The sequence below is a fragment of the Notamacropus eugenii genome, chromosome 1 (genome assembly GCF_028372415.1).
Source record: "Notamacropus eugenii isolate mMacEug1 chromosome 1, mMacEug1.pri_v2, whole genome shotgun sequence".
Taxonomy (NCBI): Eukaryota; Metazoa; Chordata; class Mammalia; order Diprotodontia; family Macropodidae; genus Notamacropus; species Notamacropus eugenii.
Genome location: NC_092872.1, coordinates 614,974,940 through 615,001,268, shown reverse-complemented (window position 1 = coordinate 615,001,268; position 26,329 = coordinate 614,974,940). Strand labels below are relative to the sequence as shown.

General features: G+C 43.2%; 1 protein-coding gene across 6 annotated transcripts in view; it reads right to left on the bottom strand.

Annotated features, from left to right (window-relative positions):
- LZTS1 (leucine zipper tumor suppressor 1) overlaps positions 1-26,329 on the bottom strand; it is a 68,151-nt gene that overhangs the window by 5,486 nt on the left and 36,336 nt on the right. For 4 of the 6 annotated variants that reach the window (XM_072634958.1, XM_072634963.1, XM_072634959.1 and 1 more), the window contains 3 exons: positions 16,104-16,255; positions 6,586-7,038; positions 3,597-4,400 (listed from right to left, as the gene is read on the bottom strand). In XM_072634958.1, the coding sequence (XP_072491059.1) occupies positions 3,597-4,400; positions 6,586-6,924 (1,143 nt within the window). In that variant the 5' untranslated portion in view covers positions 6,925-7,038; positions 16,104-16,255. The remainder of the gene's footprint in view (positions 1-3,596; positions 4,401-6,585; positions 7,039-16,103; positions 16,256-26,329) is intronic. The other 2 variants (XM_072634961.1, XM_072634962.1) reach the window with 1 other exon arrangement.

The window sequence follows — 26,329 nt, the reverse complement described above, 5'->3', positions numbered from 1 at the left end:
TTGTAAGGATCAAATGAGATAAAAAAGTGTGAAATGCCTCAGGGCACTTAAAACCCTAGGTCAATTTCAGTTATCATCATTAAGATTATCATCTCTATCTGTATGTATAGCTATGACATATTAGTATTTGGAACTATATAACTTGGGTTTAAATCTCTATTCTGACAATAGCTATTAAACTACACCTAGAAAGTTGAACTTGATGGTCTTGAAGCTTCATTGCAGTTCTGAAATTCTTTCTATGCTCCATAATAGCAGTTCATATAGTTCATAGAGCTTTAAGGCAAGAGTGGTGATGAAGCTGATAATAAATGAAATGGTGATAAAATGTCAATAATGAAGATTCAGCTTAGAAGAGTGTGTCATACATCTGATTGTTAAACATTGACCAGCATGCCCCCAGCTTTAAGATTTACAAAATGCTATATGTATGTTATCACATTCGATCCTCCTGTCAATCATGTGAGTGTTATTATTATCCCCATTTTAGAGATGAAGAAATGGAGACTGAGAGATTAAGTGTTTTACCCAGGGTCACATATAGCTAGCAAGGGTCTGAGGCAGGTATGAACATCAGTCTTCTTTGTTAGAAGTCCAGTGTTCTATTCATTGTGCTATTTAGCTGCCTCTTACATATCTTTAGATAGGTTTAAATGTTTATCATTTATGCCCATATCTGCAGAACTACACTAGTATCTATGTCTATATCTAAATATCTATGTCTATATCTAAATGCAGTTCTGTGTCTAGGCATTATATCTAAATCTATTATGTATTAAAGATATATATATATATATATACACATATTACATATTACTAAAGATATTTTTAAGGTCATAGGATTTAGGGGTAGAAGGGACCTTTGAGAACATTTAGACAAGAGGGTCCTCAGATTGTAGATAGATTTTTAAGGAGTCCATTCACTTGGATGGAAAAAAAACCCAAACATGTTTACTTTAAAATAACTTTTCCTTTAAAATTCCATTTATTTTGTGCAATAAACACATTACTCTGAGAAGGGTCTGCAGGCTTCATCAGATTGCCAAAGGGGTCTGTGACACATAAAATAAAAGGGTTAGGAACCCCTGATCTGGTCCAGCTTCCTCATTTTACAAATGAAGAAACTGAGGCCAGGTTAGGGGATATTTTTATTACTTCATTTCACTTTAAGGATCTCTGATTTCATTAATGTGGCTACTGTCTACACTAGTATTCTCATTCTCTCTCTCTCTCTCTCTCTCTCTCTCTCTCTCTCTCTCTCTCTCTCTCTCTCTGTCTCCCTCTCTCCCTCTCCCTCTCCTCTCTCTCTCTTTCTCTCTCCCTCCCTCCCCCCCCCTCTCTTTCTCTCTCTGCCTGTTTGTCTATCTTTCTGTTTCTATTTCCCCACCATTCTGCAGCTAACCTGATGATGAGTCTTTCAAAATTTAGCTAGTCTGGTCTTCAGATGACAAATACAGAATCCATCTAAACACTACTATATTCATGCTTCTCAGCCCAGTAGGACCTGTCACAGCTCATGTTCCAATGGAAGACTCCACCAGTCTTTTAAGACTTCAGTAGCCAGAGCTCTTCCTACCCTGCTGTGAAGCATCTGAGTAACACTTCAGTGGATACTTTTCTGTATTCTTTACTACAATACCACGATACCTATTCATATACCCACACCCATCTACCATCTTCTCTACTCTCTATCATTTTACCTACCCTCTCTATCTTTCCATGCCTTGTTCTAAAATTGACATAGGGTTGCTACCTACCTCTTGCTATAGAGACGATGGACCCAAGATGAAGAATGGATACATCCAATGTAGGAATTTGTTTAACTGTGTATTTGTTACAAGGACTTACATTTTTCCTTTTTTTTCCCCAATGGGGGTGTGGAATGAAAAGGCAATGTATAATTGTCTTCCTCTGTTTCTCTCTCTCTCTCTCATATAAGTGTGTATGTATGTATGTATGTATATAAGAAGTGTCCTTTCTGTTTTGTGTTTATTAGGTTCATAATAACAAAATTAAGATAAGATAGCATAGGACAGTAAGTCAGCCAACACAGAGTAGTACACCACAGATATCTTTGGACACTAGCGTGAAATAGGGGTTTGCCTAGGCAATGCTGTTTTGCACAGGAAAAAGAAAGAGGGCACCCATTAAGCAATGGGAAATCTGGGTAAAACAAGAGTGATCTTCTCTCCTAGACTTTCTGTACCTTTACACTAAGATTCTTTATCTTCTTGTTCCTACCATCATTCTCATCTACTTCTAGGGAAAAGGATTCTAGAAGGTTTCTACTGCTGGACCATTGGAAGTCTAGAGGTAATCCTACCTGAAGGATTAATGACTTCTTGGGATTCTTTGATTTGGAGATATCATAAAGCTGCCATTTGCCCTTCTACATAGTCTTCTGCAGCACTGACTACAGATATACTTACTGGGCTGCTTAGGGTGTGGGTGTAGCTCCAGAGAGTATGGGAGGCAGCTAGGTGATGGAGTGGATGGTGGGGCTGGCTTTGGGGTCAGAAAAAACTTAAATTTGAATTCTGCCTCAGATGTTTGCTAGGTATGTGACCCTGGGTGAGTCATATAACCCTTTTATGACTCAGTTTCCTCATTTGTAAAAGGAAGGGGTTGGATTTGATGGCCTCAAAGTTCCTTTCAAGCCCTAAGTCTATGATGTATGGTTCTATGATTGGATAACTTCTAGATGGGTATGGTTATGGGGTTGGCACAGTGGAGAAAGTACTGGGCCTGGAATCAGGAAGACCTGAGTTCACATGTGGCCTCAGGCACTTACCAGCTATGTGACCCTGGATAAGTCACTTAACCCTGTGTGCCTCACTTCTTCAATCTGTAAATTGAGTTAGAGAAGGAAGTGGCAAACTACTCCAGTATCTTTGTCAAGAAAGCCTCAGATTGGGTCATGAAGAGTCAGACACAACTGAAAAATGAGTGAACAACCACAGTGTGGAAAGAGAACAAGCATTCTTCAAACACCTGCTGTGAGTCTGGCATTGCAATGAGGGCTTTACAAATATAATGGGGCATCTAGGGAATGGATAGAGTGCCAGGCCTGGAGTCAGGAAGATCTGAGTTCACATTGGCCTCAGACACTTACTAAATGTGTGACCCTGAATAAGTCACTTAACCTCTGCTTGCCTCAGGTGCCTCAACTGTAACATAGGGATAATAATGGCACCTACCTCTCAGGCTTGTTGTGAGGACCAGATGAGTTAATAATTCTAGAGCACCTAGCACCAGGCCTGGCACACAGCAAGTGCAACATAAATATGAGTTACCATTATTATTACTAAAATGGGGATAATAATAAAGAGTTTGATCTTCCAGGGCTGTTGTGAGGACCAGATGAGATAGTAATTGTGAAGCACTTAGCACAATGCCTGGCACAATGTGTTGGCTATCATTATTAATTAATTATTCTTATTAATCTCATGTCATAGATAGTCTCGTGGAGGAAGGGCTAGCTGAGCGGGAGTCAGCGGACCCTAAAAGTCCTTCCCACTCCGAATATGTGACCCTCTGCTTTCCAGGCAAGGATCCCCCTCCCCATGCCTCCAGCGGGCCACCTGAGCCAACCTCACCTCCCACTGGGTCTCCTCCAGGGCAGGAGCAAAGTTGGTCTTCTCCTTCTCGTAGGACCTCAGCTTGGTCTCCAGCAGGTCTTGTTCCTTCCTGAGACTCTCCAGCTCTCCCCGGAGCTGCTTCTTCTCCTGCTGCAGCTGGAACACCTGGAGCTGCAGAGCCTGCTGGGTGCGCTGGCTCTTCTGGGAGGCCTGCCTCAGCTTGCTGCTGCACTTCTGCTTCAGTCCGTCCAGCTCCTCCTCGCAGCGCCGCTGCTTCTCCTCGTAGGCCTGGCTGGAGGCCAGCTCCTTCTCCTCCAAGCTGCACTGCAGCTTCTGCAGCTCCCCCTCCCTCTCCAGCAGCTTTTGCTCCAGCTCCTGGATGGTGCACTCATCCGTGGAGAGGGGCGAGCGGATGCAGGCAGCCTTGTCGGCTTTGCTCGGGTTGATGATCTTGTTGCCCCCATCGGAAAAGGACAGGGCCTTCAGGCTCATCATGTTGCTGTCCTGAAGCATGGCACCCTGGGTGATGTTGTGGGCGGAGCCCCCAAAGCGATTGATGGGCCCCACGGGGGTCACCAGGGGGTCCAGCTGGTAGCTGCTACTGGTGCTGTGAGTGGGCAGGCTGGACATAGAATTCCGGCCAGAGTCAGACAGTGCCCCTGAGCACAGGGCAGGTTTCAGCTCCTGATCCTTGGTTTTATCCAGAGGAGTCGGGTGCAGCTGGTGACCGATATTTTCTGGAGGGGAGGAGTGGAGAATGGCCCCTGACCTTGGCAGCACTGGCTTGAATGCTGTCGGCCTTGCAATGCTCTTTTCTGAGCCCTGGGGAAGAGAAAGAACCAGATTTCTTAATAGTTTCTCCCCTCAATATTTCTTTCTTTCCTTTCTCTCCTGCTAGAAATAATAATGGTGATGGAACTGGGGAGTTTGTGATAATAATGAGAAACATTATGGAATAGTCTGGGGTGGGGAATCTGCAGGGCCTCAAGGCCACATGAGGCCTTCTAGGTCATTGGGGGAGATCCTTTGACTGAGTCCAAGTTTTACAGAGCAAATCCTTTTATGAAGGAGATTTGTTCTGTGAAGTTTGGATTCAGTCAAAGGATCGCACTTACAGACCCAGAGGGCCCCATGTGGCCTTGAGGCTGCAGATTCTCCACCCCTGGTTTAGTAGAGAGAGGGTTGTCCCTGGAATCTGAGAATTATTGTTATTCAGTCCTGTCCAACTCTACGTGACCCCATGAAGTCCATGGGATTTTCTTGGCAAAGATACAGGAGTGGTTTGCCATTTACTTCTCCAATGTGTCCCCTCCTTATAGATGAGGACCTGAGGTAAATAAGAGTTAACTGACTTGCCCACGGTCATACAGCTAGTAGGTGTCTGAGGTCAAATCTGAACTCAGATCTTCCTGACTGCAGGCCAGATGCTCTAACCACTGCCTCACAAGAGGACTGATGACATCACGAGGGTGATCCCGACGTGTGTGTGTGTGTGTGTGTGTGTGTGTGAATTGGATTGAAATGAGGCAGAGCTACTCAAAGTCATCAGCCTTTTTCATCATCACAAAAATATCAACCTGGGAGGAGAAGGCTCTCAAGGTTTCTGGGTTGGCTTCTTGGAGAAAGAGGAATAGCTCAATAAGGACATGGCCCAGTACCTTGGAGCTAGAAGAATAATGGGATCACAGGTGGAGGCTAGAAGAAACCTCAGAGACCACATAGTCCAATTATCTTATTTTAGAGATGAGGAAACTGAGGCTTGTGAGTTAAGTGATTGGTTCAAGTTTAGGCAGGTACTAAGTGTCCATGGTGGTTTTTAAAGCCAGGTCTTCCAACTCCAGGGCAATTACTCTTTCTCTGCTACCGTAATAACTCCTAGATTAAAGTTTCATTGCAAGTGCTATCCTCTTCCATATTGGGATTATTTCACTACAGATAACTTTGTAGATGAAGTGTCCTGCCATATAGGAGGAATCATATGTTCTAAGACAGTCTCAAGAGGGCAAATGCCTTTTGTCTAGAAGGACTTGATGATATCCATCCTGTGAGATATCCACCGATATATTACCTGCCTTCCAGTTTGGGAGTCAAAGATCTGAAGGTCTAAAACCCTGACCTTGTCTACCTGTGTGACCTTGGTGACCTTGGGCAACTTCACCTTTCTGGGCCTCAGTTTCCTCCTCTGTAAAATGTATGGATAGGAGTAAATCTTTAACATTCCTTCCAGCTCCAAATCTTATAATCCTATGGACTACCACCAAAATCTTGAAACGAAAGATGTCTTTTCCCCTCCATAGGACCTTTGAAAGCTGCCATGTTGTTAACTTTTTTCTCTGAAATGTCTATGGACTTGTTCTCCATCTCTCACTCAGGATCACATAAGAAATTTTCAAGGGGTATCCCCTTGCACATAGGTAGGATGGGAGCCAGTTTTCTCAATACTTGTTCCTTATTAGTTAAATGGTGAATAGTCCCACCTATTACCTAGGAAACCTAGGTTCAAATCTCAGGATCATTTTAAGAGTATTCCTTTCTTTCCCCATGGGAATGGGGTATCCCTAACTTCCAGATGGGATACTTCTAGCTTGCCCTTCTGTACCACATCCCCTACATGCCTGTCAGAGATGGAGTCTTGGGTTGGGTAGACTATGAACCTGACTCATGTGGCATTTCCTATATTCCAATTCCAAGGAACAGCTAGGCTGTATGTGGACTGGAGACAATGGACCTATCTACTAAGAATCATGGACCTGGGAAAACCATACTGTTTTAGGATATTGGATATCAAGAACAAGTCATAGATGACATAATTGTTCATGGTTGTGAGAGGCGATCAAGGCTTTAATTAAGGAAATTTAAATGGAAAACTGATCAAATTGTGGTTTGTGGAATGTGGCATGATACCACCATTATTTCCACTAAGTACCTCCCTCATAACCCTAAAAAATAAGCCCTTCCAATCACCCATCCTCTGCTTCCCACCCTTGGAGTGGGTGGGACTACTTACCAGTTCCAGCTGATTGGAGAAAGGCATAAGCTTTGGGGGTGTGCCAAAGTCCATCCCAGCTTGGCCTCCCATCTCCCCACTGGACAACGAGGTATAGTCTGTTCGGTGGGAGCCTCGGGCCTTCTGACTGACCTTGATGTAGAAGAAATCCTCACTTTTGCCGATTTTAGAACTTGATTTGCCATGACCTGAGTCCTGGGAGAAGCCAAATCTCAGCAACCCATCTGAGTACCTGTTGAGTTTCTTTAGATGGGAGGACTTACGAAGTTTGTACTGGGAGGCCCGGCAGTGCTTGCCCTGGAAGCTGTGGCCTGAGATGAGGCTGCTGACGCTGCCCATGGTCACTTGGGGCCAAAGGCTGGGAGGACAGGAAAGGAGCCTGATGTTGATTTGACTGCAGGGGCACGTCCTGGCTCTGTGGGAAGGCTTCGGTCATAGCAAAAAACCTCAGACCTACAGGGGACACAGGGAGAGACACAAGATAGGATTTAAGTCAGAGCAGTCATAGGCGATGTTTTATCTTCTTCAAATGAGATTTTTCATCTATAAAATGGGTGTAACATTATTTGTACTGCCAATCCCACAGGGCTGCCGTAAGGGTAGTGCTTGGTAAGTAGCAAAGGAATAAGGATTGAGATTTACTGGACCTATGATCACACTGATATAGGAAGCTAGATGGTGTAGTGGATAGTGCCAGACATGGAGTCAGGAAGACCTGAGTTTGAATTTTGCCTTTATCTCTTACTAGCTGTAAGACTCTGGGCAAATTGTGTAGACCCCTCTGCTTCAGATTCCCCCTCCATAAAATGGGAATAATAATAGCACAAGTTGTTGTAAGAATCAACTGAGATAATGTATATAAAGTACCCTGTAAACTTTGAATATTAACTACTGTTATTACAGAGAACTCTTGGATGAGGATACTTCTACCAGTGCAGGTTTTCATACCTTCTCTGCAATATAACAAGATTAGAGTTGTTTCGAATCTTTGGCGGTTAAGTGACTTTCCTAAGTTCATGCAGTCTACGTGTTCTTCTGGTTCGGAGGCCAGATCTCTTTCCATCACACCACCCAGTCTCTTAATGCCATCCTGGTTTTCAGTTGCAAATTGAAAATATTACATAAATGCGAGCTACTTTAACAAGCTCTGGTCTGCCTGGAGGCAGAACAATGACCCACATGTATTTCCATCTGCCTTTGGTGGGTTTCCCTTGCCCCCCCACCCCAACACAGGACCTCTTCCATGCCCTGACCCACCCAACCCCCACCAAGCTTAGTTCCCTTTGGCTGCTCACTGCCCGTATTCCAGACCTACCTGTTAATCTTAAACCTTTACATTTTTCATTCTGATGCTCTCCAGTACCAATCTACTGGTCCTGTGCCCTATTCCAATAAGCCTCCATCAGGAACTTGGAGCAGAAGTGATCTCTAATGGTTGAATGTGCTACCCACATCTCGGAAAATAAAGCATGATTTTACCTCTTTAACAGAAAGATGATTAAGAGTGAATTTGAGGCTCTGTGGCAAGATAGTAAGGGAGAGATACCTGGCAGACTAGTCTATTAGGGTCACATCGTGGAAATAGCTGCCTCATTTGTTTATTCATTCACGAAAGGCCTACTATGTGTAGGGCTTTGGGAGGAGGCAAAGTTGAGGCAGACAGTGGGTCCCTGCAGAGATCTAATGAGATAACAGGGGCTGATCTCCTATGCTTAGGGCAGTCAAAATACCGTTAGAGCACTATTCAGCAGGGTGGCAACCCGCAGTGGAGTTGTCAAGGAAGGCCCCCCAGGAAGAGGGGAGATTGGAATGGGGCCTTGAAGAATGTCCACGCAATCCAAGGAGGAACAGTTTCAAAAGTAACAGGAGTAGCCAGTACAAAATGACCATTGGATACAACCTGATTTTCCACTGTGCTTATTCATTTTGGAAGTTCAGTCTATACTTCTTATCTCCCTCCTCCAGTAGAGGGTTCAGAGCCAAGGATAACAGTGAAATGCCCTGTCGACTGTGCACCAGGAAACTGGAACATCCAAGCTGCCTGACTTACTCCCACACAGGCACACTGTTCCAAGAAAAGCTGAGAGGTGGCCAAGTTCTGAGCTGTCTCCTGTGTGCAGTACCCCTCAGCCTCCCAGACCCCTGGGGAGGCGGATCAGGTGCAGCGACAATTCTCTACATTTTATCAGTGACTTGGGAGGCCATGTGGTGCATCAGAGGTGCAGCCTAGGTTAGAATTCAAGGTCCTAGTGTCTGCTCACTCTTTCATCTCCAAAGTGTGGCAGTGACAAGCACTTGGGGAGTAGATGTGGATCCAGTCATGGAACCATAATACTAACTCATTTTTATGATGCTGAAAATATGTTATCTCACTTGAATCTCACGTTAATCCTGTAAGGTATTATCCATATAGTCTCCATTTTGCAGATGAGAAAACTGAGGTGCAGAGACATTAAGTGACTTGCCCATAATTACACAGCAAGCCATTTTCAGAATCAGGATTTGAGGTCAAATCTTCCAGATTCCAAGTCCAGCTTTCTATTCATTACTCTGCTTACCCTAGAGAAAAGGATTATAGGTTCAGAGGTGAATGGGAATTTAGAGGTCATCTGGTCCCATCCCTTCACCTTGTATTTTAGGAAACGTTAGGTTTGCTGAAGTTCATGCAGGTAGGAAGTGACAGAGCTAAGTTAGGAGTCAAACCCAAGCTGGTACAGTGGGAAAAAATGCTGGATATGGACTCAACAGACCTGGGTTCAAATCGAGTCTCTAATACTTGCTCTCTATGTCACCTTGGGGAAGTCACTTAACATTTTTGTTTCAGTTTCCTCTTCTGTAAAATGAAAGAATTGGAGCTAATGGCCTCGAAGTTCCCTTCCAGATCTAAATCTATTGTCTAATGACTCTTGATGTAACACCAATTCTACTATTCTTTACCACAGGGGGAAAATGATGGGAGAAGGGATAGGAGAATTTATAAGAATATTACATCTGACTTCCAGAGAGAGGGGATATCTCTAAGCCCAGGAAAGACTCTCCTTTGTCTCCTGGAGCTCAGCTACCTTTGATGACAGAGAAAACTTTGAAGATAAGCCTTGTTTTGTAATCCATCGGGAGTTGGCTGGCTCCATCAGTCTCCAAACTAACTTCCTCCCCAGTCTGTCAAATGATATAGCTCACTGAACCATCTAGCCCAAATGTGTAATGTGATAGCAAACATTGATGTTTCATGACCCCTGTGCTCTTCCCCTGACCCCAAAACCAGCAGTTAGAAGGGAGTTATGCAATATCTGAGGGCTAAGAAAAGAATGAGGAAAAATAAAAGAAAGACCAGCATAAGGGAAGGAAAGAAAAAGCATTCATAAAATGATAGAATTTAAGAATACTGTAGCCAGAGGGCACTTCAGAAGTCATCTAATCCAAGTCCTATGGAGTCACTGTGATGCAAAAGGAAAAGGACTTGCTTCAAAACCTAGACTGTCACTTTGTACCTGTGTGACTTTAGGCAAGTCACTCTGGCTCTCAGTTTCCTTATCTGTAAAATGTGGGGGCTGGACTAAATGACCTCTATGTTCCCTTTTAGAGTAATTCTTGTGATTTTATAAGCCTTCATTTTAACAGATGGGAACACTGAGGTTCAGAGAGGGACAAGTGACTTAAAATCATAGAATCATAGACTGTTTGGAATGGACAAGCAAGTGGAAGTCAATTGGGCTCCATCTTAGGGCAATGGGCTTTTTACCTTCTGCTATGGGAAGCAATTGGGGAAAAGAGTCTAGAGATCATCTAGTTCAACCTCCACTTTACAGATGGGTAATCAAAAATCTGGAGTGGTAAAACTATTTGCCTAAGGTCACACAGTAACTTTGTAATGGAGCTAGAACTAGGAGAGAGAGAGAGAGAGAGAGAGAGAGAGAGAGAGAGAGAGAGAGAGAGAGAGAGAGAGAGAGAGAGAGAGAGAGAGAGGAAAAGGGAGAAGTAAGAACTAGAGAAAGAGAATGTAACTATAGCCAGGGTACCTGTCTTGTGTCCTATTCCCTTCAATCACTGGAAACCCAAGAAAGAACATTAGGGAGATGGCATATTTCAAGGTCCAGACTATTCCAAGATCTTCCTTAGAATCTATCTTCATAGTGATTTTTCAATCTCTCCATCCCCAACCTAAAATAGCTTCACCAGTGAATGGCAAGTCAAGGGCTCACCTTGGAATTTCTGATGCTCTAAAGCAGAGACAGGGATGGGAAAGGATTCTTCCCACCTTCATTTCCCCTCCCTCCCCCAAAGCTTTAGGATGCATCTCTGTCTTCTGTACTGGCTTTCCAACTCATCTCTAGCTTTGTACAAGGAGCTGAGCAAGTCGCTAACATGATATTCCTCCTCTACTTGGCCATTGCTTAGAAAAAGGATCTCCTCCAGTAGAGTTGGACAGAAATCTATCCGAACTCTGATTTTCTTTCTTTCTACTTTCAACAAAGACCAACTTCTTTCTTACCACTCAACAAGAGGGCAGCTCAAATCTAGCTTCAGACATTTATTAGCAGTGACCCTGGGCAAATTGATTAACCCTGTTCGCCTCAGTTTCCTCATCTGTAAAATGTGCTGGAGAAAGAAATGGCAAACCACTCCACTATCTTTGCCAAGAAAACCCCAAATGGATCTCAAAGAGTCAAACATGACTGAAAACAACTGAACAACAACACTCAACAAAGGGCAGGCAACCCAGAAAACACACACATGGAGGCTCTTTCTGATCTCTCCATCCCCACTGCCCATTTTTCTGTGAAAGCAGTGGAGGAGCAGGAAGAGTGGCTGAGCCTAATGCCATTAGGAGTCCCAGGTCATAGAAAGCAATACAGCTTTATTCCTCTCTCGACACAGTTCTTCTGTGCCCAATACACAGATACAGCTCATGAGAGCTGACAAGTCCAGTCTATCAAAGTCTCTCATCCCACACTTTTCCTTATCCCCCTCAAAACTACCTCTTTGCCTCTTTCTTTGTCTGTTTCTCTCTACTTCCTCTCTTTTCCTCCCTCCTCTTCTTACTTATTCCCTCTCTTCTTCAAGTCTATGGGAGTAGGGAGATAGCACAGCTAGCCATGGGACATTCATAGGAAAGCACCACAAGTGCTGTCTGTCTTCCCCTCCTGGCACTCCTGCTTGCCTGGTACCTGTCCCGGCCTTCCTATTGCCTTTGTTATTCTTGCCAGCCCTGCTGTTGCTGCTTCTGCTGCTGCCACATGGCAAAGCAGGAGTCAACAAAAATGCTGAAATACAATGCTGGCAATCAGAGACCTGAGAGAAGAAAACAGTAGAAGGGAAAGGGAAGCCCAGTCTCCCCCCACTCACCTGCATCAGTTTCATGATCTTTTACTCTCTGCTTTCTCTTTCTGATATACAGACACACACACAGACACAAACAGACAGACAGACACACACACACACACACACACTCACTGTCCCTCAGACTTCTGCTTGGTAACTGTCATTGACAAGTAGCCTGTAAGGAAATTCATGCTTCCTGGGCTGCCTCACCCACTCCCCCTTACTTTGATGCTACGATGTTATCTCCAACTCTAGTTAATCAGTATAGGAACCAATGGTCTCTGGGGTTCTCATCCCATTTCTGTCACTCCCCTCTTGTACAGCATTGAGCAAATTACTTAAACTCTATGGGTCTCAGTTTTTTCATTTATTAAAAAGGAGATAATAATATCTGCCCTTCATGCCTCACAGGGAAGCAATGAGGCTACAAGATTTATGTGCAAGCACTTTGAAAAGTTTCAGGCATTGAATAGTAACCAATTATTATTGTTATTTTTATGCCTTTTAGGTGGATTTATCCAAGAAGTTCAATAGGGTCAATTTTTAAAAATATATATATGCATCTGGAGCTACATTTGGGAGGAGACAGGTATTGCACTGACAATAAAGAGCCCTTGGGGATGATCATCATTATTTCTCTGGAATTAGGATCCCTGGGATCTAGTATTGGATTTGACATTAACGAGTGGGCAGGTTGTGACCTTGGACATGTCTTCCCCTGAACTCTAATTTTTCCATGTGTAAAATGGGGGGGAGTAGGGTTGGTGCAGATTAGGGTTTCTTAATCTGAGGGCCATGAGCTTGGATGGGAAAACCAAAACAAAACAAAACTACATGTTTATTCTGACAAACCTCTAACTGAAATTTAACATTTCTTTCAATAATGAATTTTTTAAAAAATCATTCTGTAAATGGGTCCCCAGGTTTCACCAAGCAGTCATAGGGGTCCATGACATAAAAAAGGCTAAGCTCCCAAAGATAAGGTGATCTTTAAACCATCCATTTGGGAGCTGGGAACTTTAAAGTTTCTTCCAGCTTTAAAAGTCTATGATTTGATGGCATCCCTCATCCTGTTTAATCAGCCCATGAACTCTGTGGCCTCCTGGAGAGGTACAAATAATGGGAACTTAGGCTGTTGATTTAACCATTGACTTAACCCTAATGACTCCCAGGGTCTTTCTAGAGATGAAGGGAGAAAGTTGAGGGAGGGGAGAAGGGTCATGGACACAGGGTAGAAGGTTCTCAAACTAGACCTCTTCATTTTCACCTCATAGATATCACAAAGCTCCAGCTTCTCAAGGTCATCTTATTTACCTGCCCCAGCTTCCCCAGTCTGCCATACTTGGGTCCCATGGTGGACCAGATTGATTTTCTGATCCTTATGAAGCAGCAGAATGCTTCAAGCAGTAGACTAAAGCAGAATCAAACAAACCAGGTGGCCTAAACTAGATTAAAATGGAATTGGGAAATATTTAATAAAAACAAAAAATGTTAATATGGCATTAATAATGTCAATATATGATTTTCTTAGTCAAGATGCAGTGGTACAGAGCCAGTTCTAGCACTCATTCTACCATACTGAAGTTAGAGTCTGAGGAACTGTGTTCAAATCCAGTCTCTGTAGTCCTCAACCTGTGTGAATATGGGAAAAGCCATTTTACTTCTCTGCACCTGTTTCTTCATCTAAAAAATGAAGGGACTAGACTAGATCAGAACAGTTAAATTCAAATAGAAGTGGGGGCCATTGCACCATATTAAGGACCACAAAGTTCATCTTTGCCTTCTCCTAAGGTGATAGTAACATGTAGTCCTTCCCCAACAGGTTCATTGTGAAAAAAGTACTTTGCAAACCAGAAGGCTCTATATAAACATGAATTATTTGTATAGTTATTATTATTATATTATTATAGAAGCCGTTGATTTAGACCTATAAGTGGTGAGGTGCTGGAACCAGCTTTGGAGCTGGTTATTACGTTTCTAGGGTGAGCATTTACCCTGCAGAAATTAGTAAAAAGCTACAGCTGAGGACTTAATTTATTACTGTGTTGACTGACTTAAGAAAGTGATGGAGAAAATGCTGATAATACATATTAAACTTAAAAGTCTGTCATGGATACATTATTTTTTCCTCCAGGAAAGACCTGATAGTTAAACATTTACTAGCACACCTCTGGCTAGAAGGGACTTTAGAGATTTATCTAAAGAGATTCATTTTACAGATGAGGAAACTGAAGCCCAGAGAGGAGGAGTGATTGACCTAATGTCACCAGAGAGCAAACAGTAGGTTCAGGAGTAGAACCCAGGTCTTCTGATGCCAAACTATTACACTTTCTCTATCTCTGTCTATCTCTTTCCCTCTCTGTCTTTCTCTCAGTATCTACCTCTCTCTCTCTTTCTCTCTTTTTTTCTCTCTCTCTCTCTCTGTGTATCTCTCTCTTTTTCAATTTATGAAATAAAACAAGCATTTCCTTAACATAGTAGAATAAAGATGCCCATGAAACTGCAAACCAATTATGTATATTTTACTGTTCCTTTTAAATATGTAATGAAGTTGTCACATAAATTTCTTTTTCTCCCTTTCCCCCCCACCTAGAGATGACTACCATTAAACACAGATATATGTGTACATATAGGTGTGTATATATATGCACACACATACATATATATACATGCATACATATATAATCATTCTATACATCTATTTATCAATTCTTTCTCTGGATGCAGATAGCATCTTTAGATGTCTTTTATAGTTAATTTGGGTAAATTAATATTCTTTCTATTTTAATATATGTAATACTATATATTATATATATAAACTATATGCATATGTGTATATGTATATATATATATATATATAAAAAACTACACTATATTAATATTTCCATCAAGTCTCTTCCCTATTTAAAATCCTTGGGAAAAGCATTGAATCTGTGTTTGAATATTGACCTTGTATCTACTTTTGTGACCATAGACAGGATATTTTATCTCAGACCTCCATTTCCTCATCAATAAGATGAAGTGATTTTAGATAAGCATAATTAACTAGATAAAGTCCCAGCAGGCTTCTAACTAGGATCCATGACCAACTATTACCTTAGGGTTAATTTGCTTCTTCTTTGGGCGGAGGGGGCGCTGTCTACAAAGGAAAGGTAGGAGAGGGTCGGAGGGAGAGGAAGAGGAGGATTTGAAGCAAACCCACCGAATTCACAATTTTATCCAAGATCATCCCTGGGTGAGATAAAAAGGGGGAACTAAGGGGAGCCTGACAGAGCTGACCACGAAGACCTGGCCGATAGGTCCCATGCAAGGGGAGATCCGCGGGCTTTGGAATGAGGCACAGGATCACCTGAAGGAACTGGGCATACATTGCCTGGAGAAGAGGAGATTGGGGAGGAGCACGATTTATGGATTTGAAGGCGTATGATAGGGAAGAGTGATAAGACCTCTTCTTTTTGGCTCTGAAGCTAAAACATTTCACAGAATCAGGAGCACTGAGAGTAAAAGTTATGGAGAGAAAAATTTAAGTTTGCTATTAGGAAAACAAAACAAAATAAAAATTCCTAATAATTCAAATTGTCTAAAAAAGTAGACTGTGTTTGGGTGGAGTGAAGGTGGGGAGAGTGGTTGTGGTGCGATTCCCCTTATTGTTGGTTTTAAAGTAAAGCCTGTAGAGCAACTTGTCAGCGATATTGGATTGAATCTCCCTTATAGGGTTTCTTTTTGAGATTATACAATTGTGTACATTTGTGTATGTGTGTGTGAGAGAGAGAGAGACAGAGAGACAGAGACTGAGTGAGACCCTGTGTGGGGTATTTGAAGAGAAAGCAAATCTGAACCCCCAGTATTAGAACAAAGGCCCCGGGAAATATTAGCAGACCTTCAAGGGAAACGACTAGCAAGAGAACAGATGACTTCCCTGCCCTGCAGAAACCATGGTGGCATGGTGGATTTCTGGCTGGGACTGGAGTCAGGAAGACCTGAGTTCAAATCCAGTTTCAGATACTTTCTAGCTGTGTCCCTAGAGAAGTCACTTAAAAAAGAAAACCAAACCCAAAATTTGCTTCAGTTTTCTTAACTGTAAAATGGGGATAAGACTACCTCCTGCCTCACAGGGTTGTTGTGGATCAACTGAGACAATAGTTGTAAAGCACTTAGCACACAGTAAGAGCTATTCCCTTTCTCCCATTCATTACCGAATTGCAGAAAATTCACTTCTAGTGCAACTAGCAAGGCAGCACGGTGAATTGAGTGTTGGGCTGAAAGTCCTGAACACAGGAGTTCAAAGGTCTTTTCAGATAGGCTCTGACTCTGGCAAGTTTTCACCTCTCGGCCTCAGTTTCCTTACCTGTAAAATGAGGATAATAATAGCATTTATCTCACAGCCTTATTGTGAGGATCAAACAAGTGAATACATGGAAGGTGTTTTATAAACCTTAAAGCACTGTATACATACTAGACTGTTACTATGAGGGATCAGTCGGGAAGGGAGAAGGATGGATCTGTGGTGGGAGAGGAGAGTTCAGCTCCCCTATACAGAGGAAATGGGTGGCAGGGACTTTGTGTGTGTGTGCGCATATGTGTGTGTCAGACACTCCACCATCCTGCAAGGTTCACTGTACCTGGGATTCTCAGTGTGTGTTTACTATCTGTTGTTGAGCTCCTCAGAGGTTATTGTTCTACATGAATTCTCTGGCCCCTAGCAGGAAAATGGCATCTGGCTCCCTGGAATGGGGAGGCGGTAGTTAGGCAAGGCCAGGGGCCAGCCAGCACTCACTCATCTGGCCTTCTCAAGAGACATTTGGAGGTCCACATTACAAGTAAGCTGGGATTCTTCCCCTGGCATGGGGGATACAGAGCCAGGCTTGGAGATGGGAAGTCTCATCTTCTTGAGTTCAAATCTAGTCTTAGATACTCTCTAGCTGTGTGACCCTGGTCAACTCACTTAACCCTGTTTGCCTCAGTTTCCTCATCTGTAAAATGAGCTGGAGAAGCACAAGGTAAGCCAAGGATCTTCCATTATAAGTGGATACAACAGTCAGCACCAACGAATACATAGGACATATGCAAAATGAATGTAAAGAGGTGGTGGGAGGGAGAGCACTAGCAGGTGAGAGGATAAGGAAAGGCTTCACTTAAAAGTTTCTCTTGGACTGAGATAGAAGGAAAGAGTGAGTGCATTTCAGGGATGGGCACATGCAATGACTTCTTCTTGTCATTCAGTCATTTCAGTTGTGTTTGACTCCTTGTGACACCCTTTGTTGGAGATCTTGAAGCAAAGGTTGGATGACTACTTGTCAGGTAGGTTGTAGTAGAACTTATGTGGTTTTTTTGGGGTGCACTCGGTGGTCCCTGAAATTCTGTGATTCTGGTGCCCCTGCTTAAAGTCTTCAGTCCTTGCTCTGCCCTAACCCTAACCATTTTTTTTTCCTTCACCATTCTATTACTCCTTTTCCTCCAAACCAACTTGTAAATTGTTCTGCATTCTACTAACCCAGATGCTTCTGGAGAGCTCTGAATTATATAAGGTTTTCCTGCAGAGACCCTGATAGTATAATGGTGGCACTGAACCAGGGCCTACAGCCAAGGCCCCTCAGAGGGCTGAAAGGGGTCTTGCCCACCACCCTTGAGGATTCTCCTCATGGTCCCTTTCTTTGCCTTGAAACCAAACAAGTTTTCTGGCTTTCCCTACTTAGTAATCCTCTCCCAGCACCTTCGGTTGCTTATATTTCTCATCTTTGCCTTGACTGTTATCCCACTCAACTTGTGAATAGGACATTTTAAAGGAAATGAATGATTAAAAAAAAGAGGAGGCAGGGTTGGTCACATGGCAAAACATGAGGGATAACAGGCCCAACAACCCAAGGACTCTGTGATGTCTAGAGAAAGGGAAGAGGCTCCCTATATCTCCAGTGAGCCCCTTGTGAAAGGCTCAGTGACATGGACGGATCAAACAGGACAAGCAGGCATGATTGGCTGTGGGAGTCATCATGAGAAGGAATTCCAAACAAATGAGATCCCAGCGCTCTATAAAGATTCAAGAGAATCACGTGATTTAAAGCTGGAAGGTCCCACAGAAACCATCAGGAATGCAGAACCTAGGGGTTCCCCACTCCTGATCTAGCGCAATCTCTTTATTTTAATGAGGGAAGAACTGAAGGTCAGAGAGGCAAACTGATTTTCCCAAAGTTACACCACCAGGAGGGAGCATCCTAGGTCATTTAACTCCAAATTCAACTTTCGTTTCACTACACCACACTGTAGACTTGGCTGCATTACTGCTTAGAACCCAGGGGATACAGTGGGCTCACTCCCACACACAGAGACATAAACCTCCCCTTCCTCCCCACCCACTCAATGATGCCAGGACAAAAGCATCCTGGTTGGCTAGATTCAGACGGAATGGTTTTCCCAAGTGGTGTTGGGGGAAGAGTGGGAATAAGAAAAGATGAGAGTAAGAACAGTGAAGAGATAAAAAGAAGGAATAGGGCATGGGCAGGGCCAGTAAGGAACACAGACAGAGAATTAAGAGCAGGGGCACAGAAGAGACAAAGTAGGGGGCAGAGGCAAAGAATAAGAAGCCAGGGTGGAGCAGAGACAGGGAGAAAGTCGGTGAGGGATCAGAGGAAGGAAAGACAAAGCAGATGAAAGAATACAGATCTGGGGCATAGCAGGGACAGAGAGAGAGGGAGGTAGAGCCTTGAACTTCATCAGGGGATCCGGTTTGCTGGTGGGTTGGCAGCATAGCCCACTCACTCAGCTCACTTTTAAGGGCCATTGGAGTCTGTGGAAAGAGGAAGAAAGTGAAAGAGAAAATGGTCCATGGCTGACTCATTCCACTGGGGTGAGCAATTGGAAAGCCCTTTTGCCTCCCACTACTTCAGAGAAAACTGGGCCCAGACGTTGCCAGCCCGTTTTTGTGAGTGTAAGCCAGTCCTCGTCAACTTTCATGCTGTGGCTGGCCCTGGATGCCAGGCCCCTCATCCTCCATCCCTTAAGCATCTGTGGGCTTTTTCTGTTTTCCTGTACTGATTGACATCTGCTCAAGAACATGTTTTACCAACCAACCTCAACCCTTCCCCCACTGTTTCCAAAAATAAAGCCCCAATCGCATGCAAAGCTCATGCAAATTCAACCCCTGCTGCTCCCCCTCCTCGCCCCCTCCTCTCTACCTCCATCACCTGTCAAGGACACCAGAAGGCAACTGCTTCTTCAGGCCCAAGGCAGTGCCCTGGACTAGCCCTTGCCAAAGCACAGCATCAGGCAACTTAATTAAAAGGCAGAGGCCCCTCTTTGTCCAACAGAGCAACTAATTATAGATCAGTGATTCAGCCTATAGTTAGGGAAGAGTGCAACATCACGGGATGAGGGCTGGAAGGGATCCCCCTAGTCCCAAGCCTTTCATTTGAACAGAGGGGAGAATAGAGGCCCTACAGCTGAAACACGACACGTCTGTGATGGAACCCCTCATCTTACTCCAGAACCATCCCCTCTTCCCAACTTTTCTGTTGTTGTTGAAGGCGTTCTCCCAGTAGTCACACAGGTACACAATGTTATCCTCCACTGTTCCTGTTGTCAACACAACCTCTCTTATGTGCCCCCCACCCTCCCTTTTCTTCATTAACATCTCACCACCCTAGTTCAGGCCTCATGTCTGACCTTAAGCCTGGACTACTACAATAAGGAAGGAAAGGAAATTAGCTTTTATTAAGTACCTATTATATTCCAGGCACTGTGGTATTTTACAAATATTATCTCATTTGGTCCTGTACAGTAGGTGATATTCTTAATCCCATTTTACAAACAAGGAAACTGAATCAGACGAAAGTTAAAGTACTTGCCCAGGGTCACAAGTAGTAAGTGTAAAACTGGATTTGAACTCCTCTCTTCCTAATTCCAGGCCCAGTACCCTATAACTAACTTTCTACTTGCTGTAACCGCACCCCTCCTTCCTAAAGACTCTCCTCTCTTCAGTCAATCCTGTAGGCGGCTACAAAAACGATATTCGTAAAGCATAGACCTGACCATGTTACTCCCCTGCTCCATAAATCTCAGTGACTCCTTTTTACCTCTAGGATAGAATACCAACTCCTCTGTTTGGCATTTAAAGGCCTTTAAAATTCAGCTCCATTCTACTGTTCTTGGATGGTTATATAGCAGTCTTCTGGTCCAGGCAGATTGGTCTTTTAATAATTCCTCCTGTTTATGTACACACTTCCCACCCTTCGACTCTGCAGGTCCCCATGCGTGCAATGCAGTCCCTCTTGACCTCTATCTTTTAGTTTTTTTCAAAGTGCAGTTCAAATGCTTCCGCCCATGTAAGGTTTGGTTTTACCTGATCTGACCCAGATCACACAAGTGCTTCCTCAAAATTGTATTTCTTTCATATAAATTTTAAATAAATATCTGTGTAGACTGGTTGTCTCCTCCAGTAGAATTTAAGCATCTGTAGGGCAGGGATTGCTATGCCTAACACAGTCCTTAAAACTGACAAGGAACCTAATATGTGCTTTTTGACTAGTTGACTGATACTTGTCATAGTAAAGATGTAGGAATAAAGTGGATGCCCATCAGTTACCCAACAGCTAAACTATGGAGCCATGAGTGCAATTGCATGTTGATGAACTGTCAGAAATGCTGGCCACTCTATAGTGGGCAGTAAGGTGGCACAGTGGATAGAGTGCCAGACCTGGAGTTAGGAAGACCTAAATCTGACCACAGGTACTTACTATCTGTGTGACCTTTGGGCAAGTTACTTAACCCTGTTTGCCTCAGTTTCCTCATCTATAAAACAAGCTTGAAAAAATGGCAAATCACTCCAGTATCTTTGTCAAGAAAACTCCAAAAGGAGTGTCACAAACAGTCGGACACGACTGAATAACAAGAGTATACAGTGAACAGGAGAGGAGTCAGGAAGACCTGAATTCAAATTCACTTACTAGCTTTGTGAACTTGAGAAAGTCACTTCACCTTTGTCTGCCTCAGTTTCCTCAACTGTAAAATGGAGATAACAATAGTTCCTGTTTGTTAGGGTTGTTGTGAAGATCAAATGAGATATTGGTAAAATATTTAGCACCGTGCATGAATTCAAAGGATGAAGATGAAATAGTAGGCACTTAAAAAGCGTTTATTTAAAAAATCAGGGATATAAGGAAAGATTTAGATGTAACAATGATGTAAAGTGAAGCAATGCCAAGGAAATAATATATATAACACCCACAATACTGGCAGAAATAACAGAAGAAAACAAAAACAAAAACACACGAACTTAAATATAATGCAGTTTTCATGACCATGCTTGGCTCTGAAGAAAAGCTGAGAAAGTGCATCTCTATCCTTTTTTTGAAGAAGGGCTCACTATTGGTATGGAATAATGCTTCTACTGGTGGATAGAGTTGCGATGACTGGTTTTATGGAACTACATTTTTAGTCTTTTTAAATTTTTCTTTGAAAACAAACAAACAACAAGGGATGGTTTACTGGGTAAGGGAAGGAGCATTCCACTAGGAAATGAAGGTGATATGACCAGGCTATCAGTTTAAAAAAAAAAGGAAAGTAAATGAAATACTCATATTAATAAGTCAGGTCATAGGAGAACAACAAACTTTGGAAAGGTGAAGTCTGGTCTCAAACTCTCAGAAGTTTCTTTTCTTCCCTCCCTGCCAGGTGTTTAGCCTGGTTTGGATTTAATAAGCACCAATGGCCAATAAAGTCTCTTCAAGGCGGTATTTTTCCATGAGATATTAATGGAAAATTGGAGTTTTGAAAAAAATGTGTGTGTGTGTGTGTGTGTGTGTGTGTGTGTGTGTGTGTGTGTGTGTATTTTCTGCCTGCTAAGGAGCAGGTATAGCAGACAGCCTCTCCCGCCCACACCACCCATTCTACCCCTGTGAGACAGCAGCTTTGGGGGAGTGAAGGAAAGGAGAGAAAACAAGGAAACAACCCAAAGAAATGACTACTTGGGGGTGAGGGGGGTGGGAAAAAATGAGAGAGAAAGAAAAGAAAGCACTGAAGACACTTCATCTTACTCCCAAGTCATTAAGAGCTACTCATCCACATACAGCCCAACACAAGAAAGAGAGATTGGTAGAGTTCAGAGGTAGAGGGACTCTGGAAATCCTTTCATCCCTACCCTTCATTTTACAGGCATTTTAGAGGCAGCTCAGTGGGCCTGAAGTCAGGAAGCTCTGAGTTCAAATCCACCTTTATCTTTGCCAGTTTTGTGACCCTGAGCAAGTCACTTAATTGCTGTCTGCCTCAGTTTCTCAACTGTTAAATAGGGACAATAATAAACCCTACCTCTCAGAGTTGTAGTGAGGATAACATGAGATAGTACTTGTAAAAGGCCTGACCTATATTAAACACTTAACAATTACTGATTTTCTTCATTACAAACGAGAGCACTGAGTGATTTGTTAAAGATTTGTTGATTTTCAGTCTCTTTTTTTTTTTTGGCAAAGCTGCTGGAGTGGTTTGTCATTTACTTTTTGAGCTCATTTTTCAGATGAGGAAACAGAGGTAAACAGCATTAAGTGATTTGTCCAGGGTCACTCAGTTAATAAGTATCTGAGGGTGAATTTGAAATCAGGGCTTCCAGGCTCCAGACCCAGCACTCTGTCCACTAGTCACCCAGCTGCTTCCTTGTTCCTAAGTCAGTAAATAGCAAAGCTGAGATCTGAATTCTAGTTTTCTGACTCCAAATGCAGCCCTGTTTAGAATTTACCATATTGTTGTCTCCCATTTTTCATCTTCTTTTTGTATCTTTAGCACTTAATAAGTGATTTTTCAATTCAGGGGTGGCTTTGAAGATAAGGGTTTTAGTAAGTTAATCTGAATTCCCTGCAACATGCAATTCTTTTGTATCTGTTTCCCTAGATCTCTGTGTGGATCTGTTCTTTTAAATTTGTGTACATGTGTATGCACAGGCCTGGTTGTCTTTTTCCTGGGAGTGGGGGTGGGGGTAGGTTCTGGTATGAGGGGGCTGTATATAGGATACCCATCTGTCTGCACTGAGAGCGGTTCTTCAGTGTCTGGCTGTCTCTAAAGTATGTGTGTGCATGCCTGAGTTCACTGGAGGTCTCTGGCTGGTCGCTGCTTGCCCTAGTTAATCCATCCTTACCAAAAGGTGCTTCCTTCTAGTCTCAAAGCTATTTAATGTGTCTGGCTGGGTGTTTTGAATGCCTCCATCACTTACTGTCCTGAATTCTCACCCTTCTGGCTTCAAGCTGCAGTGTGAAGGACTGGCCCTGGCCCTGCCCTCCCCCTTACTAAATAAAATAGAACCCTCAGCACTTAATGGAACTCCCTGTAGACATTAACTAATGCCTTTAACCTCCCTGCCAGTAGGCCCAGCCACCCCCTGGGGAAGTAAAGAAGCAAGATAATTAGGTTATTTCCTGAAGCCAAGACCGGCCCGTTGTCTTGTCCCTTTAAGACAACAGAAGTTGCCTATGGTTTCTCCCTGAATCCTGTGTTCATTTAGCCTACATTTTTCTTTCCATCTAGTACAAAAGTCCAAGGAAAGAGCCAGAAAAGTGAAATGGGGTAACTAGGATTTCAGAGGCAACTGGGTAGCTCAGTGGATAGAGCAGGGCCTAAATTCAGGAAGACTACATTCAAATTCAGCCTCAGACACTTACTAACTGTGTGTCCCTGGGCAAGTCACTTCACCTCTGTTTGCCTTAAAACACTGGAGAAGGAAATGACAAACCACTCCAGTATCTTTGCCAACAAAACCCCATGGACAGTATTGGTGTGCTATGGTCTACAGGGTCATGAAGAGTCAGATAAAACTGAACATCAACAGACCTTCACAGGTGTTGAACAGAGGCAGATATCTAGGACTTAGCAAAATGGAGTTTGAAAAGGTCATCCTTGAAGCTCTGTGAAAGATTCCACTTTGGATTTAGAGCTGATCTGGCTAAGACTCTGGCTTCCTCTTTTAAGCATGCTGGAGACCTAGCAATGGGGTCCTTGGTAGCTGAAGAAAAGTATCTAAGAGTTCTCCCATGGTGGTGATGGAGAATGAGTTTGGGGAAGTGGAAAGAATATTAGATTTAGAACCCAATAACCTGGTTTTGACTCTGAATTCAAGGCAGCCAGTTGGTACAGTGGATGGAGGGCTGGGCCTGGTGTCAGGAAGACCTGAGTTCAAATGTGCCTTCAGACGCTTACTAGCTGTATGACCTTGGGCAAGCCATTTAACCTAACTCTGCCTTGGTTTCCTCATCTGTAAACTGGAAATAATAATATCTACTTCCCAGAGCTGTTGTAAGGATCAAATGAAATAATATGGGTCAAGCACTTAGCACATAGTAGGCACTTTATGTGCTTGTTTCCTTCCTTCTGGATCTACCACTTACTATACACGTGACTTTGAGCAAGTCATTTACCACTTAGGGCCCCAGTTTCCTCACTTTGAAGATGATGGGGTTGGAATGGATAGGTCACTAAGTTCCATTCCTCTGTAAAGTCATGATCTAGTGCAATGAGGAATGGGCCCAGAATCAGAAGAACTTTGGTTTCAAATCCTGGCTTTCACCCTTACCAACTGGGTGACCTTGGGCAAACTGCGTAATCTTTCTAAACCTTATTTTCCTCACCTGTCAAATGGAGGCGATAATATTTGCGTGGCAAACCTCTGGGTGAGAGTTGAGGGTGGGGGAGGTTATTTCAAGGAAATTACGTGATAGTGGTGAGTTATTATTCCAAAGACATTCATACATCCTAGGATTGTAGTAGAGAGCTGGAAGATCATTGAGGTCAATTCTTTCATTGTATAGATGAAGGAAGCTTACACCCCAGATGAGTCCCCTATCACTCTGTCCACTGTAACTTCATGCCTCCTGAAAAAGATCTGAATCAAGGATGCAATGGATGGTAGATTGGGTGGAAAGCTGGGCAGCAAGTGAGTTGAGTTGGTACAACAGGCAAGTATGGCTACATAGTCTATCCATTGACTTCTGGAGGAGTGAGATAAACACAAAGGAGAAATTCAGGCAAAATGCAATGAGAAATTTGGGGAGGGAGAAATCACTTTGGGAAAATTTCACCGAAAGGCTTTACAGGAGGAATTTCAAAGGATGACCATGGGACGAAAGAATGGTAATACGCCTCTTGCCTACCTCACTGGCCAGCTACGTGGTTTAGTGGATAAATCACTGGGCCTGGAGTCAGGAAGACTTGAGTTCAGATCTGGCCTTAAACACTTCTATGCTTGGGGCAAGTCACTTAATCTCTCAGCCTTAGGTTTCTCATTTATTTAATAAAAGCACCCGCTTCACAGGGTTATAAGGATAAAGTGAGATAACAAACATGAAAATGCTTTGTGAACCTTAAATATACAAATGCTATTATCTGTCTGTCTGTCTGTCTGTGTAGGTCTCATTTTCCCAACTATACTGTAAGCCACCTAGACTGTACAAATGGTAGCTGCTGTTATTTATCTTTGTATGCGTGTATGTCTTGTCTCCCCAACTAGACCTTAAACAACAGCCCTGGAAATAAAGGGTCAAGGCTATGTCTTATGTTTCCTGTATCCTCCCTCCAGACTATGGTGGCTTACCCACAGTAGGTGCTCGATAACTATTTGATATTGTACCCAGACTAGCTCATTTGAAAAATAATGTTCCATCTTATGGGGACCTGGCCTAAAATGGGTTATCTTCTTTCTGACCTGGCAATATCGCAGAGTAGCTAGTTTTTTAATATGAGATTTGCTACCTGCAAAATGGCTAAATACCCTCATTCTTGTCTGTAGGTGTGTATACCCAGGGTCTGACTCTGTGTTTTGACTCTGGGGCTATACTGGATTATGGTGAAGTGCCTATATGTGGAAGAGACTACCAGCCAAGAGATAAGATTACAAGTGAATGACAAAAAGGGTTGGATGCAAACAGGGATACTGGATTAAATTTCCCTTCAGTCATTAACCTTTTCTAGCATCAGACATATTAGTCATCACCACTAGCAGCCTACGTAGTGACAGGAGTGGGGGCAGGGAAGCTGTCATTCATATTAAATGGATAGAATTAATATGCCATGATGCCCTGTCACTCCGCTACTGAGAGGCCCCCTAGGGTTCTGTTACTGGAAGCAAAGAAAAGATGCCTTATTCCTTATTCCTTCTATTGTGCATCATTTTGGGGGGTGCTTGGGGACCAGGGATGAGGTTTGGGAGTGGTTCTGGGATGGAGAAAGAGGTAGGAAGCTTGTGCTTACCCAAAAGAACTGGTGACAGAGGAGGGAGGGAAAGGGGAAAAGTAGACAAAAGAGAGGAAGGGAGAAAAGGGGAAAAAAGAAAGGGGAGATGAGGAAAGAGAATAGGGAGAGAGGGGGAGCAGAAAGACTGGAGAGAGAATAAGGAGAGGGGGAAGAAAAAACAGGGGAAAATGGAGAGGGAACATGGAGATAGAAAAGAGAG